The sequence below is a fragment of the Delphinapterus leucas genome, chromosome 9 (assembly GCF_059928025.1).
Source record: "Delphinapterus leucas isolate spDelLeu-1000000601 "Yukka" chromosome 9, BTC_Dleu_Yukka2, whole genome shotgun sequence".
Taxonomy (NCBI): domain Eukaryota; kingdom Metazoa; phylum Chordata; class Mammalia; order Artiodactyla; family Monodontidae; genus Delphinapterus; species Delphinapterus leucas.
This window is the reverse complement of record NC_143137.1, coordinates 57,775,072-57,793,999: the sequence shown is the minus strand read 5'-3', so window position 1 is coordinate 57,793,999 and position 18,928 is coordinate 57,775,072. Positions and strand designations below refer to the sequence as shown.

The 18,928-nt window shown below is 36.0% G+C and overlaps 1 protein-coding gene across 3 annotated transcripts in view; it reads right to left on the bottom strand.

The window, feature by feature from the left end:
- Positions 1-18,928, bottom strand: part of CASD1 (CAS1 domain sialic acid O acetyltransferase 1) — a 75,666-nt gene that overhangs the window by 18,068 nt on the left and 38,670 nt on the right. Inside the window, exons 11-17 of one of the 3 annotated variants that reach the window (XM_089917644.1) lie at positions 10,083-10,202; positions 8,958-9,114; positions 7,510-7,589; positions 5,848-5,928; positions 5,164-5,265; positions 2,360-2,500; positions 1,764-1,841 (exon numbers count right to left, since the gene is read on the bottom strand). In XM_089917644.1, coding sequence (XP_089773770.1) covers positions 1,764-1,841; positions 2,360-2,500; positions 5,164-5,265; positions 5,848-5,928; positions 7,510-7,589; positions 8,958-9,114; positions 10,083-10,202 — 759 coding nt within the window. The remainder of the gene's footprint in view (positions 1-1,763; positions 1,842-2,359; positions 2,501-5,163; positions 5,266-5,847; positions 5,929-7,509; positions 7,590-8,957; positions 9,115-10,082; positions 10,203-18,928) is intronic. The other 2 variants (XM_022586176.3, XM_022586168.2) reach the window with 2 other exon arrangements.

Genomic DNA, 18,928 nt, shown 5'->3' with positions numbered 1-18,928 from the left:
TATTAGTGCACTGTTAGTGGAACAACCCCCTTCCTTTCATGTCATTACAAAAATGACATCAGATATGATATACAAAGTGTTATAACTGGTTGTCTGCAGAAGTCATGAAAATGTTATATGAATATAGTACAATGTTTAAAATGTCATTACCAATTGTGTTTGGAAAGTCTGTCATATGCTTGGTTCTACTGACTATATAGAGGTTTAAGAGGGATAAAATAGTTTCTTCATTGAAGAGAACTTAAAACCTAAAACAAGATCCTCCAGAAATCCTCCCTGTTTCTCTTTGTTGAACTACTCATTTTTTAGGCCTCGGCTTAGACATACTTTCTCCAAGAACCCTGCTCTGGTATCAAGATGGGTTAGGAAGAAATCCCATGTGTTTCCAAAGTATCCTGTACTTGACCATCACTACACTAATCACAATACCCTATGATTACCTGCAACCAGAGGTATCTCTGTAAAAGGTAAATCTGATTTGGGTTGCCCCTAGCCTCTGCCCACCTCCCAGGCACTGTGACATACTTCTCTCGACCCTGGGTCTCTGAGCTCTAGCCCCAATGGCCTTCATTAAGTTCCTTGAATGTGAATATGCTCTTTTCTACCACAGGGCCTAAGTTCTCACTGCCTGCCTTCATTCCTCCATTCTCAGCTTAATTTTATAAGGGAAATCATCTCTGAACCCTAACTACGTTCACTCCAACTCCAACTAGGTCATATCCTGTATTATATTCCCTTGTAGCATCATGTACTTCTATTTATAATTACATGGTGATTATATGATTACTATCTCTAACAGAAGAATATAGGCTCTGTGAGAGTAGGGACCATGTCTGATTTGGTCACCACTATATCCCCCAGCATAATATCTAGCACATAGTAAGTATCAAATATTTGTTAAATGAATTTTAAAAATTGTTAAATGGGGCTTCCCTGGTGGCGCAGTGGTTGAGAGTCCGCCTGCCGATGCAGGGGACACGAGTTCGTGCCCCGTCTGGGAAGATCCCACATGCCGTGGAGCGGCTGGGCCCGTGAGCCATGGCCGCGGAGCCTGCGTGTCTGGAGCCTGTGCTCCGCAACGGGAGAGGCCACAACAGTGAGAGGCCCACGTAATGAAAAAAAAAAAAAAAAAAAAATTGAATGAATGAATGAATGTTTACTGATCCATATCTCTATTAGACTGTAAGTTCTGTGAGGGCAGGAGCTACATGTACTTTTTACATGTAGCATGGTTCTTTTTTTTTGCGGTACACGGGTCTCTCACTGTTGTGGCCTCTCCCGTTGCGGAGCACAGGCTCCAGACGCGCAGGCTCAGTGGCCATGGCTCACAGGCCCAGCCGCTTCCCGGACCGGGTCACGAACCCGTGTCCCTTGCATCGGCAGGCGGACTCTCAACCACTGCGCCACCAGGGAAGCCCAGTAGCATGGTTCTTAACACATAGTCTCATAGTTTTTAATGATCTTCTAAGTAAAAAAGTAAATGAAGAAATTTGAATAAATAAATGATGAAAAAGAAAACAGGAGAAAAGAATTAACATTTTCTGAGTGCTTATTAAGCAACAGACACTGATCATTTCCATACATTTAATAACCACCCTTTAAAAGAGATTTTAATATCTCTGTTACAGTAGAGGAAGGTAGGCCTTAGGAAGATTAAGTAATATACCTACATTTAATACAGTTTAATCTCAAATCTCGCTGCCTCTAAAGACTGTTCTTATCAAAAATTAAGAAGAAAAATTTCTCTAAATAAAGATAATTACCTGTACCACAGAAACAGATGGGTGGAGTTCATTGCACTCTGCTTTGTTTTTACAACTGCTAGCCCAGATGGAATAGGTCTAAAATAAAAAATATATGCATCAGTTCACAAAAATATATATGCCTTAAAGAGGCAGCACTCAACTTTAAAAATAGTTTTATTTATAACATTATACTTCATTATGCTATCAAAAAAGCTTCAGTAAAAACTGTCCACAGGTTTGCTCATCACTCTTTTTGGTGTGCTCAAATATCAGAAAGTAGAAAGAGGGGAACATAAGTCTGTGATTTTCTGGAAGTAGTGATCATAAGGCAGTGATGGCTCTTCCTGTCAAACACCTTATGTTATATTTTTTCCCAAACTTATTACAACTTTTAAAATTCTATTTCACTGAGATCTCAGTTATTCTTCATATTTAACATATATATATTTATATTCTCTTTAGAATTTATGTTCAATTAAAAAATAAGGAGAAAAAGAATTTCAAAAGTAAAGATTTTATTTACTAAAAACAAATGATTAAACTCCTATCTCTTAGAAGTTAATTTTCTGTACCGTGGATTTTGGAAATTTAGAAAATTACATTTTGAAACTTACCAAGAAAGAAACTACTGAAATAAATAATAGAAAATTTGAAACTTTGTTTGAAAAAAGAGGTTCACCCTTTCCTTCAGAAAGTACTTGGCGCTTCTGTAAAGCCAGATAAATGAAAGCAAACAACATTCCATGAAAGACTACCTAAAAAATAAGGAGAGAAAACCTGTTTTAAACAGCTACTTTTCAATAAATAGCAAATGTAATTGGTAAAGGAGAACAGTATGTATAAAAGTATGTAGGTAAAAAGCTTAAAGGTCCAAAGTTTCTATGAAGAACTTAAACTTCAAGAAATGAAGTCAATGATTGTTGGAAACAATTTGCAATAGACAAGCAAACATCTCTTGCAATGACACAGATAAGCTGGTTTACTCCAAGCAGTCTCAGCAGCAAGTGAAGAAATAAAGACAATTTATATATCCGGAGAAAACCATAATTCGAAAAGATACATGCACCCCAACGTTCATTGCAGCATTATTTACAATAGCCAGGACATGGAAGCAACCATCAACGGGTGAATGGATAATGAAGACGTGGTACATATATACTGTGGAATATTACCCAGCCATAAAAAAAGAACAAAATAATGCCACTTGCAGCAACATAGATGGACCTAGAGATTGTCATACTGAGTGAACTAAGTCAGACAGAGAAAGACAAATATCATATGATATCACTTATACATGGAATCTAAAAAAATGGTACAAATGAACTTATTTACAAAACAGAAAGAGTCACAGATATAGAAAACAAATTTATGGTTACCATGGGGGAAGCGGGGGAGGGAAAAATTGGGAGATTGGGATTGACATATATACACTACCATATATAAAATAGATATCTGGGACTTCCCTGGTGGTGCAGTGGTTAAGAAGCCACCTGCCAATGCAGGGGACACGGGTTCGAGCCCTAGTCCGGGAAGATCCCACATGCCATGGAGCAACTAAGCCTGTGCACCACAACTACTGAGCTTGTGCTCTAGAGCCTGTGAGCCACAACTACTGAAGCCCACGTGCCTAGAGCCCATGCTCCGCAGCAAGAGAAGCCACTGCAATGAGAAGCCTGCGTACCGCAACGAAGAGTAGCCCCCACTCGCTGCAACTAGAGAAAGCCCACGTGCAGCAATGAAGACCCAACGCGGCCAAAAATAAAATAAATAAATTAAAAAAAAAATAAAATAAAATAGATAAATAATAAGAACCTACTGCATAGCACAGGGAGCTCTACCCAATACTCTGTAATGACCTATATGGGAAAAAAAATCTAAAAAAGAGTGATATATGTATATGTATAACTGATTCACTTTGCTGTACAGCAGAAACTAACACAACATTGTAAACCAACTATACTTCAATAAAAATGAAAAAATAAAAATGATAAAAACTATTCTGAAGACACATGATAAAATTCAAATGTACTCAACCAAGATAAAATATATTTTATATTGGTACTTTCAAGCAAATAAAACAGTAACATTACCAAGAGCATACTTTGAAAAAGCAGTATATGCACATAAGAATGAAAAAATGGTGGATCAGAAAGCACAATAGCTTTCTTTTCTTTTTAAAAAAATTTATTTATTTATTTATTTTTGGCCACGTTGGGTCTTCACTGCAATGCGCAGGCTTTCTCTAATTGCGGCGAGCGGGGGCTACTCTTCATTGTGGTGCATGGGCTTCTCATTGTGGTGGCTTCTCTTGTTGCGGAGCATGGGTTCTAGGCACACAGGCTTCAGTAGTTGTGGCGCACAGGCCTGTGTGGCATGTGGGATCCCGTGGCATGTGGGATCTGCCCAGACCAGGGATGGAACCCATGTCCCCTGCACTGGCAGGCAGATTCTTAACCACTGCACCATTAGGGAAGTTCCAGCTTTCTTTTTTAAATAAACACTTAACATGAGCTATCATAGTAGACTGCCCTAATGAGAAAGTTGAGAATTAAAAATTATTTTATGGCAAGGCTTTAACATAGCTTTTTATTCACATATGGTTTTGAAATGCAATGTACGATTAGAAAAATAAAAAGAATTTAAAAAGTAAATATTTTATTTATTAAGAATAACTGGAAAGTGCATAGGTATTAGAAACCAGGAATAGCACAGAAAAGGCACTAAGAAAATATTTGTTGAATGAAAAAAGGGAAGAGTAAAAAATGGAAGTTAAAGGGAAAGAGTGAAGAGGGGTAATTAATATTTATTCAGTGCCTATTATTTTCCAAATGCTGTGCTAGATGTTTCATATTTTCTTGGCCAATTAAGTCCTAACCAGCCTTCAAGATAAAATTCATGGAATAATCCATGACATTGCTCTCTTTTCTTTGCACACTTCTATTACAAAATCCATACTGCAGAGTTTAGCACTAATTATAAGCAGTAATCCAGAGTTTTTGGGTTTTTTTTTTTTTTTTTAGTAATCCAGAGTTTTAAACTAGATTATAAGGTTTAGAAGCCTGGTGGTATGTCTTCTTTCTCTAAAATATATCCCTCATAACACCAACATCTAGAGCATATATTGGAGCTTAATAAGTATTGTGTTGAATGGCTGAAGCATATATATGAGATAATCTCTAAGTCAAAATTATGACTCAAATAAAGGTCACTTTATAGAAAACATTTTTATAGTATTTTCCTACTGATATATGTACACATGCATACCCTTTCTCCACTATAAAAACAGGGGAGGGCTGGACTGCTTTGATTTACCAAATCAACATGTTTCCTTATTCCAAAACTAAATAGATTAAAATTTTCCAAAAAATTTTTAAAAGCATAATTTGAAATAGCAAAAGATCACAAGGTAAATACATACGTAACGATCTAACCTCCATCTGAACCACCATTCATATACATTGCCTTTCAGTTCGAAACACTTGGACAATGGCCAAAGAGAAAAGATCTTCTCAAATGCACCCTGAGAAGAGGAATCCAGAAAATAAATTAAGATGGTACAAGTGAATACTTGCCTTGCAATTCTATTATAAACTGTCATTTTCTAAAGTTAAAATTATATAAGGGTCATTCACAATTTTAAAATTCTAGTTAAATATTTCATTTGAAAATGTCATTTCATTTGAAAATAAATATATTCTACTAAAGGCTATTAAAGATGATTTAAAACATTTTTGTTAACTTACTTTCACTGCATATGAAAAGCTACTGAGACTGAAAAATAAAACAAACAAACAACCAAGCTGGTAATTGGAAAATTATTCCATTTAAGGTTTTTAATCTAGTATACAAAAGAGTTAATATTTACTGATCAAAACACAAAAATACAAAATACTTCAGCCAACACAGTATCAATAACCTAAAGGATGATGGTTAAAGTTATAGTTTTTCTTTATCTAAATGTCCTTAATAATCTATAATTAACCATTTGAGTTAAAAGAATCCTCTGAATTAGTCACCTTACTCAATCAACCATACCCAAATTCCATTACTAGCCTTTGAAACAAAGTTTACAATTTTACTCTGGTCGAGTTAGTGAATGTACCCCCTTATTAATCTGACAGCCTGGAAAATCTGGGAATGAAGGGGCAGAAGTCTTGGGTACATTCCTGCACATTAATGAAGTCTTTCAAAAAAGAGAACAAAAACCTCAATCTCCAGACTAAAGAATGAAGACAAACTCTATTAAGGAAACTCCATTATTAGACATAATGCCACAACATAAAAAAATGTTTAACATCACAATTTTTAAAAAGGCTAATAAAAATCAAAGCAAAATATGAAAATAGTATATTTTAGGTAATACCAAATCTTTAGGTCAGAAGAACTTTATTAATAAAATGCAATATTCTCCATTTAACCACAGAATTTAAAATGCTAACAACTTATAAAAATAGGTTCTATTAAAGCTTTTGCCTCAGAAAATAAACGATGATTATTACCAAGACTTGCAATGTAAGGTATATACCTATTATATCATATTTTTATATTTTATCTATATATATTAGAGATACATGGCCCTGTAGATCATATATCACATAATGATGTATTTATAATTTAAAAATTTCTCATTAAAAATTATTTTTTATAATTAATAATCAAGTATTTAATGAGCACCCATTTTGTGAAAGACACTGGGCTATGTACTGTTTTTTCTTGTCCAGTGGTCAATACTGATCCTAAGCTGGGGAAATCTTCTTAATTCTTTCTATTGAACTGTTGGTCCGTGTTCCTTTCTCTCCCTCAGATGAACCAGGGAGTGTTGGTAATTTTAATGAATAATTATCAAGTAATGTGGCAGTTACCTGGCTATTTCTTTATACATTTGCCTATTGCTTATTATTTTATATATTTCCTGCAAAAAACCTTGGAAGTCAGACAGAAATAAATATGCTTTATTTCTAAGTATAAAAATAAGTAGGAAAGCCTATAAAACAAACAAAAAAAAACAGCTTTATAGGACTACACACACACACACACACGCTTATATGGCATTTTTACCTGGCACAGCCAGACACAAGACAGAGTGTTGGAGATGGGAGTAAACTACAGAGTATGTCACAACTATAGGCATTCAAATTACAATATTTTGTTATAAATATCATGCTGACCAAATAATATGTCTGTCTGATGGACTGACCAGCAGGTAGCAATTTGCCATCCTGCTAAAATAGCTGAGAAAAACCTCAACCATCATAATAGGGGGACAAAAGTTTAGAGATAAGAAAATGACCAAAAGTTTTATTAAGTTAAACATACTACATATATACAAACCCTTCACTCTGAAGCTGGTTTTATTAACAGCCAAAATTTTACTCTATGCAGTTATGGAAAAATCAAGTTAAATTTTGGTGCCATGAATAATGCACAAACAAAGTTGCAAATTCTCTCAAGAGAATTTTGATCTTCACTTAGTGTCTTATAAGAGGCATTCAATAAAAGTTTGATTGATCAAAGTCAACTAAAATGGATTTTGAACAATTGCCAGAGGAAGAGCTTTAAATTGCTCTTACAACAAAAACAGTGGTAACAAAAGTAGATAGGTCTCAAAAGGACCACACTGAGTAGTCAGCTACAGAGTGACACTTTTATTACAGTCATTAAAAAATGAGGCTTAAAAAAAGCTCTGACTTGTCTCTCATACTTTAATAGATTTGAACTTTACAATAAAATACAACAAAATATAAACCAAAAGGACTATACAAACCTGAGAATATGCCAAAAAACATATACATAACAGCAAGAAGGCTAGTTTCAACAGTAAGCCAAAATGCCAGAAACAATTTCCTAAGAGAGAAAATGTTTAATTTACTAAGAAATGTAAGCTTACATTAGAAAACACATTAAATATCTCTATTTAACATATTAATACCCTGCATAGCTCTTGAAAATAATTTAAGGCTGCCTACAGGATACAAAAAATATATCTAAGTAGTATAAATTACAAGTAGGACACGAAGAAAAGGTGGAGGGTCCTTACTAGGAATGAGGCTACAACATTAACCTGATACCCCATATACCTGCTATTTATCCACTATTTTCAATATATTTGAAAATACCTCCTAGATTCAATTATACTATTCATTATTGAAAGTTACAACAAAATTTGGAACAATAGGTTCAATGGAACTCTAACAAACACTCACGTTTAATATAACTTAGATAATACTGCTTCAACATTAAAGTTCTAAGGAGAGAGCTTAAGAACTCCCTAGTGGACTAATTTAACCATAAGATGTATTTTAACATATGCATATTTTAAATTATGTGTTTACAGTTTATACATACTGATTATCATTTTATTAATATGCTGGGTTTGTGTTGAGGAATGAAACTACAGAGCCTGTCCAAAGACACAAATGGACTTTATTGAACCCTTTCCTGAAGAATTATTTGATATTATAATAAAGTCAACAGAAAATGTTTTTTGATATACAATATTTGATTGAAAGAGTTAAGTTAAATACATTATTAAAGATAAAAAATTTTCTTTTTCCAAAAAAGGGAGGCTTTTATTTTAATGACATGATCTTGAGGGGAAAAAGCATTAAGATAAACGACTGTGACCTCACTTTGAACATTATCAGACCTGGCTATGTGAAATTTGAAGATGACACCTTCTGGGCACTTAGGTTTCCTTAAACAAAAAACAGGTTTATAATAACTGCTTAAAGGGTTGTCTAGAATATAAACTATATTAGTGATTTTTAAGCTTGTTTGACATAATGTTTACTCAAAATCTCAATATATATATAAGAAATCAAATAAAGCAGAACTGCCAAGATTGAAGCAGGATGTATGGCCCTGGAGCCCTGTTTGGCTTTCCTCTCTTCTGGCTCTCTCCATTCTGACTCCATACAAGGTAGTTTGAAAACGGCTACACTAGTAGATATGTAAAATGGCTTTGAAAATTTAACTTTAAAAAAAACACATACAATATAAATGCAAACTATTGTTCTGCACTGTTATACTACTTGAACTACTTAACTGTAAAATTTTAAAAACATAATTTAAGAACAAAATTTCAAAATGTCAATGCTACACATAAATTTAACCTGTCAACATGTCTCAATAAAAATAATAGCCTTTAGCAACTGAAAAGGAACTTACATTGAAAGAATATATTTATTAACATTAGTAAGAGAGTATATTTACCGTTTGCTTTTTTTTGGATTATCTGTGGCCATAGTGCTAAAGTAACATATATGACCATGAACCATACAGTGACCAAGGGGACAAAGTAATAGAATTGATAAGGCCGATCCATTACTATACATAACACCACTACCAGGAAATTGAGACGAAATAAGACCTATTAAAAAGGAGAAGAAAATGGTTTTCATTCCAGGTATGCATGAAAAGCAGACAGATTCTGACAGAGTATAAATGTTTATTTAAGACTAAAATAATAACTGTACAAGTATGTTTTACTAATCCCTAAAATCACATTTGTTTTAAAACCATTGTAAAGAGTTGAATATAAAATATTTATGCATCATTATATTAACTGAATCCCAGCAAAGCACCAACCTGAGCTGTCCTCTGGCTACAACTGCCATCTTGTTAAATGCAGCAAAAAGAATTATAAACCTCCTTCCTAGAGCTACAGTTCATAAACAGAGATTAGATTACCTCAACAAAAGGGTGTCCATTTCATCTCTGTTTGATGTTGATTTACCTCATTTAGTATTAAATTGAACATTTCAATAGGTACAAAATAATATTACTCAAATTAAAAATTGTCTTTGAAAAACAAAAGTATCTTTGGGACTTTTGTAACAGTCATTTCAGACAGTGTGATGTCAAAGAACACAGAATTTGAGCAGATGAATATTAGAGCTCTATCACTTACAGTGTGACCTTAGGCAAATTATTTAACCTCTCTGAGCCTCAGTGTCTTTGTCTGTAAACATAAAGATCACAACTCAGGGTTGTAATGAAGGGTAAATAAAATAATGTTTACAAACTTCCTAGCACAAGGTAGAAACAAAAAATATTAATCCTCTTCTTGGAGAAAACATAGCATGTTTTAACAATCCTATGTAACTGTACATTTCTACAAAATTAAAGTGAATCAGCAATGTTCTCCCTTTTGCTTTTATTATACATTCATCTAAATTCTTTTTTCATCCCTCAGTAATGGAAATAACAAAACTTTAAAGTGCTATTTCATAAATTCAAATTATCCATGGCCTTAAAATGGACATATTTATAGTTTCTCCACAGTTAGGCACAAAAGCATGTTGAAATGAAAGAAAACAAATAACCGTGCATTCCTACCTGACATACTCTATGGATTCCAAAGTCTCCTTTGATCCAAAAGTATGAGAAATGCCCATACCCTGTCTGAAATAGATACGCAGCAACCAGAACCCGAATGTGCATGTACACAGGCAAAAACTGTTGACAAAAATAAACAGGTGAAATACATGCTGACACTAACTATACCTAAATTACCATAACCAGTAAATTTAACCAAGATAATGGAGCATCATTATTACTCAGCATTGGCGCAATGAAAAGATTTATTCTCGAAAAATTAAAATTCTTGTAGCAGGGGTTAAAAAAAGTAGACTTTGGAATTAGAGACCTAGATTCAAATTCTGGTTCTGCCACTCATTAGCTATGTGACTTTAAACTTAAGTTTGAGTTTCTAAACTGCAAAATGAGACTATCTTCTCCTTCCTCAAAGGGTCTTGTGAGGAATGAATGAGTTAATAAATGTGAGGCGCTTTGTACATTTCATCCAATTTGAATTAAATATATTATATCCATAATTATTAATCACCATATATATGCTGAATACAAGGTCACTCTGGAGTTCACATTTTCTCAAGAAGATAAAAAACAAAACAAAGGGCTTCCCTGGTGGCGCAGTGGTTAAGAATCCGCCTGCCAATGCAGGGGACGTGGGTTCAAGCCCTGGTCCGGGAAGATCCCACATGCCGCAGAGCAACTAAGCCTGTGCACCACAACTACTGAGCCTACACTCTAGAGCCCACAAGCCATAACTACTGGGCCCGCGAGCCACAACTATTGAAGTCCTCACGCCTAGAGCCCATGCTCTGCAACAAGAGAAGCCACCACAATGAAAAGCCCGCACACCACAACGAAGAGTAGCCCCCGCTCGCCACAACTAGAGAAAGCCTGTGTGCAGCAACAAAGACCCAGTGCAGCCAAAAATAAATTTTAAAAAAAATCCTAAAGAATTAAAAAAAACAAAAAACCCCAAAATCCTACATTCTTGGCCCCACTAAATATACAGAATTTAGACTTGTAAATAAAATCGTCACGACTACTTAAAATATTTGATTATTCAGCAAAAATTACATTTAAAAAACATATGCAAACTTAATTCAGAAATATTTCCCTTCTAATCTTATTTTATAAAACAATTTTATTTTACACTCCTGCATGTGTTTCATCTTCACCATGAGTTTTCAGAGCATCACATCTTCACTTCTATCTAGGCTGAAAGAAATATATTTCTAATCTATATTTTATGGGAGTCACTGGAAATATTATTTACAAGTCCTAACTCTCTTAACCTTAGAACACTGTCATGTGTTCTCCCCACCACCTATTAGTCCTTTAGGTGTATAGTCACGATCTCTACAACACAGGCAGTGTACTGCTTTTTAAAATGATCTTTAACAGGCTTGTTTAGTGACATCCAACCTTTGTAATTATAAGGCCATTCTTTTAGGAATAATTACTAAATTTATGTAAACATTTTTTTGGCTTCTATTTTATAGACTCATCTGATCACCTCTGTAATTATCCAGCATTAACACTGGTTATGGCCATTTTAGTTTAACATGTCTTCCCTAAGTGATACTTTGTAGGATAAAATAATTGAGCAGACGCCTTAAACTGATTTTATAAGGCCTCGAACATATGCATCTTTTGTATATATCCTCGAATGCATTCTTGAACACATCTTTTTCTTTTCTGAGGGATAACATTTTTTTCTGGAAGGAAAACCCCCTGAATTATAATGTCATAAATTCTTCAACATAGTCTCCACTCTAGCCAAGCTGTTAGGTTCTCTGTCTCCTAAACTGGTCTTTCTTGTACTTTCCTGTCACCTCTCCTTTGTTTATCTGTTCTTTATACCCTGGAATGTTCTCCTAACCACATTTTGTTTATACAAATACTATCCTTCTTTAGAGCCCTGGTCAAATTTTCCATTCTTTTACTCTCAGATGAAAGTCATTTCTCCTTTTGAGTTCCTTTAAGCACGAACAATCTATATATGAGTTTATATTTATTGCTTTTCATCATTAGTTCTTTTTAAATGTCTTATCTCATCATTAGATCAGAAATTTTCAATGAAGGTGTAACATATTAGAATCACTGGGATGAAAGTGGGAATACAGTATTGAAATAGCCTCAAATCTTATCTAACCTAAACCTGTATCTTTACCTCATTCTTGAATGCACTCTAAAATATTCCCTTCAAGGGCTTCGCTGGTGGCACAGTGGTTGAGAGTCTGCCTGCCGATGCAGGGGACACGGGTTCGTGCAGCAGTCCAGGAAGATCCCACATGCAGCGGAGTGGCTGGGCTCGTGAGCCATGGCCGCTGGGCCTGTGCGCCCGGAGCCTGTGCTCCGCAAGGGGAGCAACGGGAGAGGCCACAACAGTGAGAGGCCCGCGTACCATTAAAAAAAACAAAACAAAAATTCCCTTCAAGTATTTGAGCACTTTTTAATAGCAGAAAACACACAAATTCCCAAGGCAATCCATACCATTTTCAGATGGTCATTAATTGCTATAAAGTTTCTTTTCATGAAAAGTTGAAATCAAACTCTATGTAAAAGCTACCAAATTAAGCTGTCTAGGGCAGTGCTGTGTGATGAAAATAACATGTGAGCCACATGGTAAATTTTTAATGTGGCTGCCAGACATTTAAACAGTTAAAAGAAATAAGTGACTGCCAGGTTGCTGGGATCCAGGGACAACTTCCCCGGGAGAACGCACAGCGAGCCTCAGGCTGGTGCAACGTCACGCTGGCCCCTGCCGCGGCAGGCTCGCCCCACACTCTGCGCCCCTCCCTCCCCCTGGCCTGAGTGAGCCAGAGCCCCCGAATCAGCTGCTCCTTTATCCCTGTCCTGTTTGAGCAAAAAACAGATGCCCTCCAGCGACCTACATGCAGAGGTGGGGCCAAATCCAAAGCTGAGCCCCTGGGAGCTGTGAGAACAAAGAAGAGAAAGGGAAATCTCTCCCAGCAGCCTCAGAAGCAGCGGATTAAAGCTCCACAATCAACTTGATGTCTGTGGAATACATGAATAGACAATGAATCATCCCAAATTGAGGAGGTGGACTTTGAGAGCAAGATTTATGATTTTTTCCCCTTTTCCTCTTTTTGTGACTGTGTATGTGTATGCTTCTGTGTGAGATTTTGTCTGTATAGCTTTGGTTCCACCATTTGTCCTAGAACACCATTTGTTCTATCGTCCTTTTTTTTCTTTCTTAATAATTTTAATAACTTTATTTTATTTTACTTTATCTTCTTTCTTTCTTTCCTTCCTTCCCCCCTTTAGACAACGAATCATCCCAAATTGAGGAGGTGGACTTTGAGAGCAAGATTTATTCCCCTTTTCCTCTTCTTGTGAGTGTGTATGTGTATGCTTCTGTGTGAGATTTTGTCTGTATAGCTTTGCTTCCACCATTTGTCCTAAGATTCTATCCGTCTTTTTTTTTAAAATTTTTTTCTTAATAATTATTTCTTAAGTTAATAACTTTATTTTATTTTACTTTATCTTACTTTATCTTCTTTCTTTCTTTTTTCCTTCCTTCCCTCCTTCCTTCCTCCCACCGTCCCTCCCTCCCTCCTTTCTTTCTTTCTTTCCTTCTCTTTTCTTTCTTTCCTTCTTTATTTCTTCCTTTCCTTCTTTCTTTCTTTCTTCCTTCCTTCCTTCCCACCTTTCTTTCTTTCTTTCTTCCTACTTCTACTAATTCTTTCTACTTTTTCTCCCTTTTATTCTGAGCCGTGTGCAGGAAAGGCTCTTGGTGCTGCAGCCAGGAGTCAGTGCTGTGCCTCTGAGGTAGGAGAGCCAACTTCAGGACACTGGTCCACAAGAGACCTCCCAGCTCCACATAACATCAAACGGCAAAAATCTCCCAGATATCTCCATCTCAACACCAGCACCCAGCTTCACTCAACGACCAGCAAGCTACAGTGCTGGACACCCTATGCCAAACAACTAGCAAGACAGGAACACAACCCCACCCATTAGCAGAGAGGCTGCCTAAAATCATAGTAAGTCCACAGACACCCCAAAACACACCACCAGACGTGGACCGGCCCACCAGAAAGACAAGATCCAGCCTCATCCACCAGAACACAGGCACTAGTCCCCTCCACCAGGAAGCCTACACAACCCAATGAACCAACCTTAGCCACTGGGGACAGACACCAAAAACAACGGGAACTACGAACCTGCAGCCTGCAAAAAGGAGACCCCAAACACAGTAAGATAAGCAAAATGAGAAGACAGAAAAACACACAGCAGATGAAGGAGCAAGATAAAAATGCACCAGACCTAACAAATGAAGAAGAAATAGGCAGTCTACCTGAAAAAGAATTCAGAATAATGATAGTAAAGATGATCCAAAATCCTGGAAATAGAATAGACAAAATGCAAGAAACACTTAACAAGGAACTAGAAGAACTAAAGATGAAACAAACAATGATGAACAACACAATAAATGAAATTAAAAATTCTCTAGAAGGGATCAATAGCAGAATAACTGAGGCAGAAGAACGGATAAGTGACCTGGAAGATAAAATAGTGGAAATAACTACTGCAGAGCAGAATAAAGAAAAAAGAATGAAAAGAACTGTGGACAGTCTCAGAGACCTCTGGGACAACATTAAATGCACCAACATTCGAATTATAGGGGTTCCAGAAGAAGAAGAGAAAAAGAAAGGGACTGAGAAGATGTTTGAAGAGATTATAGTTGAAAACTTCCCTAATATGGGAAAGGAAATAGTTAATCAAGTCCAGGAAGCACAGAGAGTCCCATACAGGATAAATCCAAGGAGAAATACGCCAAGACACATATTAATCAAAGTGTCAAAAATTAAATACAAAGAAAGCATATTAAAAGCAGCAAGGGAAAAACAACAAATAACACACAAGGGAATCCCCATAAGGTTAACAGCTGATCTTTCAGCAAAAACTCTGCAAGCCAGAAGGGACTGGCAGGACATATTTAAAGTGATGAAAGGGAAAAACCTGCCACCAAGATTACTCTACCCAACAAGGATCTCATTCGGATTTGATGGAGAAATTAAAACCTTTGCAGACAAGCAAAAGCTGAGAGAGTTCAGCACCACCAAACCAGCTCTACAACAAATGCTAAAGGAACTTCTCTAGGCAAGAAACACAGCAGAAGGAAAAGACCTACAATAACGAACCCAAAACAATTTAGAAAATGGGAATAGGAACATACATATCGATAATTACCTTAAATGTAAATGGACTAAATGCTCCCACCAAAAGACAGAGATTGGCTGAATGGATACAAAAACAAAACCCATATATATGCTGTCTACAAGAGACCCACTTCAGACCTAGAGACACATACAGACTGAAAGTAAGGGAATGGAAAAAGATATTCCATGCAAAAGAAAACCAAAAGAAAGCTGGAGTAGCAATTCTCACATCACACAAAACAGACTTTAAAATAAAGACTATTAGACAAAGAAGGACACTACATAATGATCAACGGATCGACCAAGAAGAAGATATAACCATTGTAAATATTTATGCACCCAACATAGGAGCACCTCAATATATAAGGCAAATACTAACAGCCATAAAAGGGGAAATTCACAGTAACACATTCATAGTAGGCGACTTTTAACACTGCACTTTCACCAGTGGACAGATCATCCAAAATGAAAATAAATAAGGAAACAAAAGCTTTAAATGATACATTAAACAAGATGGACTTAATTGATATTTATAGGACACTCCATCCAAAAACAACAGAATACACATTTTTCTCAAGTGCTCATGGAACATTCTGCAGGATAGATCATATCTTGGGTCACAAATCAAGCCTTGGCAAATTTAAGAAAATTGAAGTTGTATCAAGTTTCTTTTCTGACCACAACGCCATAAGACTAGATATCAATTACAGGAAAAGATCTGTAAAAAATACAAACACATGGAGGCTAAACAATACACTACTTAATAACGAAGTGATCACTGAAGAAATCAAAGAGGAAATAAAAAAATACCTAGAAACAGATGACAATGGACGCACGACAACCCAAAACCTATGGGATGCAGCAAAAGCAGTTCTAAGAGGGAAGTTTATAGCAATACAAGCCCACCTTAAGAAACAGGAAACGTCTCTAATAAACAACCTAACCTTGCACCTAAAGCAATTAGAGAAAGAAGAACAAAAAAACCCCTAAGTTAGCAGAAGGAAAAAAATCATAAAAATCAGATCAGAAATAAATGAAAAAGAAATGAAGGAAACAATAGCAAAGATCAATAAAACTAAAAGCTGGTTCTTTGAGAAGATAAACAAAACTGATAAACCATTAGCCAGACTCATCAAGAAAAAAAGGGAGGAGACTCAAATCAATAGAATTAGAAATGAAACAGGAGAAGTAACAACTGACACTGCAGAAATACAAAAGATCATGAGAGATTACTACAAGCAACTCTATGCCAATAAAATGGACAACCTGGAGGAAATGGACAAATTCTTAGAAATGCCCAACCTGCCAAGACTGAATCAGGAAGAAATAGAAAATATGAACAGATCAATCACAAGCACTGAAATTGAAACTGTGATTAAAAATCTTCCAACAAACAAAAGCCCAGGACCAGATGGCTTCACAGGCGAATTCTATCAAACATTTAGAGAAGAGCTAATACCTATCCTTCTCCAACTCTTTCAAAATACAGCAGAGGGAGGAACACTCCCAAACTCATTCTACGAGGCCACCATCACCTTGATACCAAAACCAGACAAGGATGTCACAAAGAAAGAAAACTACAGGCCAATATCACTGATGAACATAGATGCAAAAATTCTCAAGAAAATACTAGCAAACAGAATCCAACAGCACATTAAAAGGATCGTACACCATGATCAAGTGGGGTTTATTCCAGGAATGCAAGGATTCTTCAATATATGCAAATCAATCAATGTGATAAACCATATTAAGAAATTGAAGGAGAAAAACCATATGATCATCTCAATAGATGCAGAGAAAGCTTTCAACAAAATTCAACACCCATTTATGATAAAAATCCTGCAGATAGTAGGCATAGAGGGAACTTACCTCAACATAATAAAGGCCGTATATGACAAACCCACAGCCAACATCATCCTCAATGGTGAAAAACTGAAATCATTTCCACTAAGATCAGGAACAAGACAAGGCTGCCCACTCTCACCACTTTTATTCAACATAGTTTTGGAAGTTTTAGCCACCGCAATCAGAGGAGAAAAGGAAATAAAAGGAATCCAAATCAGAAAAGAAGAAGTAAAGCTGTCACTGTTTGCAGATGACATGATACTATACATAGAGAATCCTAAAGATGCTACCAGAAAACTACTAGAGCTAATCGCTGAATTTGGTAAAGTAGCAGGATACAAAATTAATGCACAGAAATCTCTGGCATTCCTATACACTAATGATGTAAAATCTAAAGTGAAATCAAGAAAACACTCCCATTTACCACTGCAACAAAGAGAATAAAATATGTAGGAATAAACGTACCTAAGAAGACAAAAGACCTGTATGCAGAAAAGTATAAGACAATGATGAAAGAAATTAAAGATGATACAAATAGATGGAGAGATATACCATGCTCTTGGACTGGAAGATCCAACATTATGAAAATTACTACCGAAAGCAATCTACAGATTCAATACAATCCCTATCAAACTACCACTGGCATTTTTCACAGAACTAGAACAAAAAATTTCACAATTTGTATGGAAACACAAAAGACCCCGAACAGCCAAAGCAATCTTGAGAACGAAAAACGGAGCTGGAGGAATCAGGCTCCCTGACTTCAGACTATACTACAAAGCCACAGGAATCAAGACAGTATGGTACTGGCACAAAAACAGAAAGATAGATGAATGGAACAGGATAGAAAGCCCAGAGATAAACCCACACACATATGGTCACCTTGTCTTTGATAAAGGAGGCAGGAATGTACAGTGGAGAAAGGACAGCCTCTTCAATAATTGGTGATGGGAAAACTGGACAGGTACATGTAAAAGTATGAGATTAGATCACTCCCTAACACCATACACAAAAATAAGCTCAGAATGGATTAAAGACCTAAATGTAAGGCCAGACACTATCAAACTCTTAGAGGAAAACATAGGCAGAACACTCTATGACATAAATCACAGCAAGATCCTTTTTGACCCACCTCCTAGAGAAATGGAAATAAAAACAAAAATAAACAAATGGGACCTAATGAAACTTCAAAGCTTTTGCACAGCAAAGGAAACCATAAACAAGACCAAAAGACAACCCTCAGAATGGGAGAAAATATTTGCAAATGAAGCAACTGACAAAGGATTAATCTCCAAAATTTACAAGCAGATCATGCAGCTCAATAACAAAAAAACAAACAACTCAATCCAAAAATGGGCAGAAGACCTAAATAGACATTTCTCCAAAGATGATGTACAGACTGCCAACAAACACGTGAAAGAATGCTCAACATCATTAATCATTAGGGAAATGCAAATCAAAACTACAATGAGATATCATCTCACACCAGTCAGAATGGCCATCCTCAAAAAATCTAGAAACAATAAATGCTGGAGAGAGTGTGGAGAAAAGGGAACACTTCTGCACTGCTGGTGGGAACGTGAATTGGTACAGCCACTATGGAGAACAATATGGAGGTTCCTTAAAAAACTACAAATAGAACTACCATATGACCCAGCAATCCCACTACTGGGCATATACCCTGAGAAAACGAAAATTCAAAAAGAGTCATGTACCAAAATGTTCATTGCACCTCTATTTACAATAGCCTGGAGATGGAAATAACCTAAGTGCCCATCATCGGATGAATATATAAAGAAGATGTGGCACATATATACAATGGAATATTACTCAGCCATA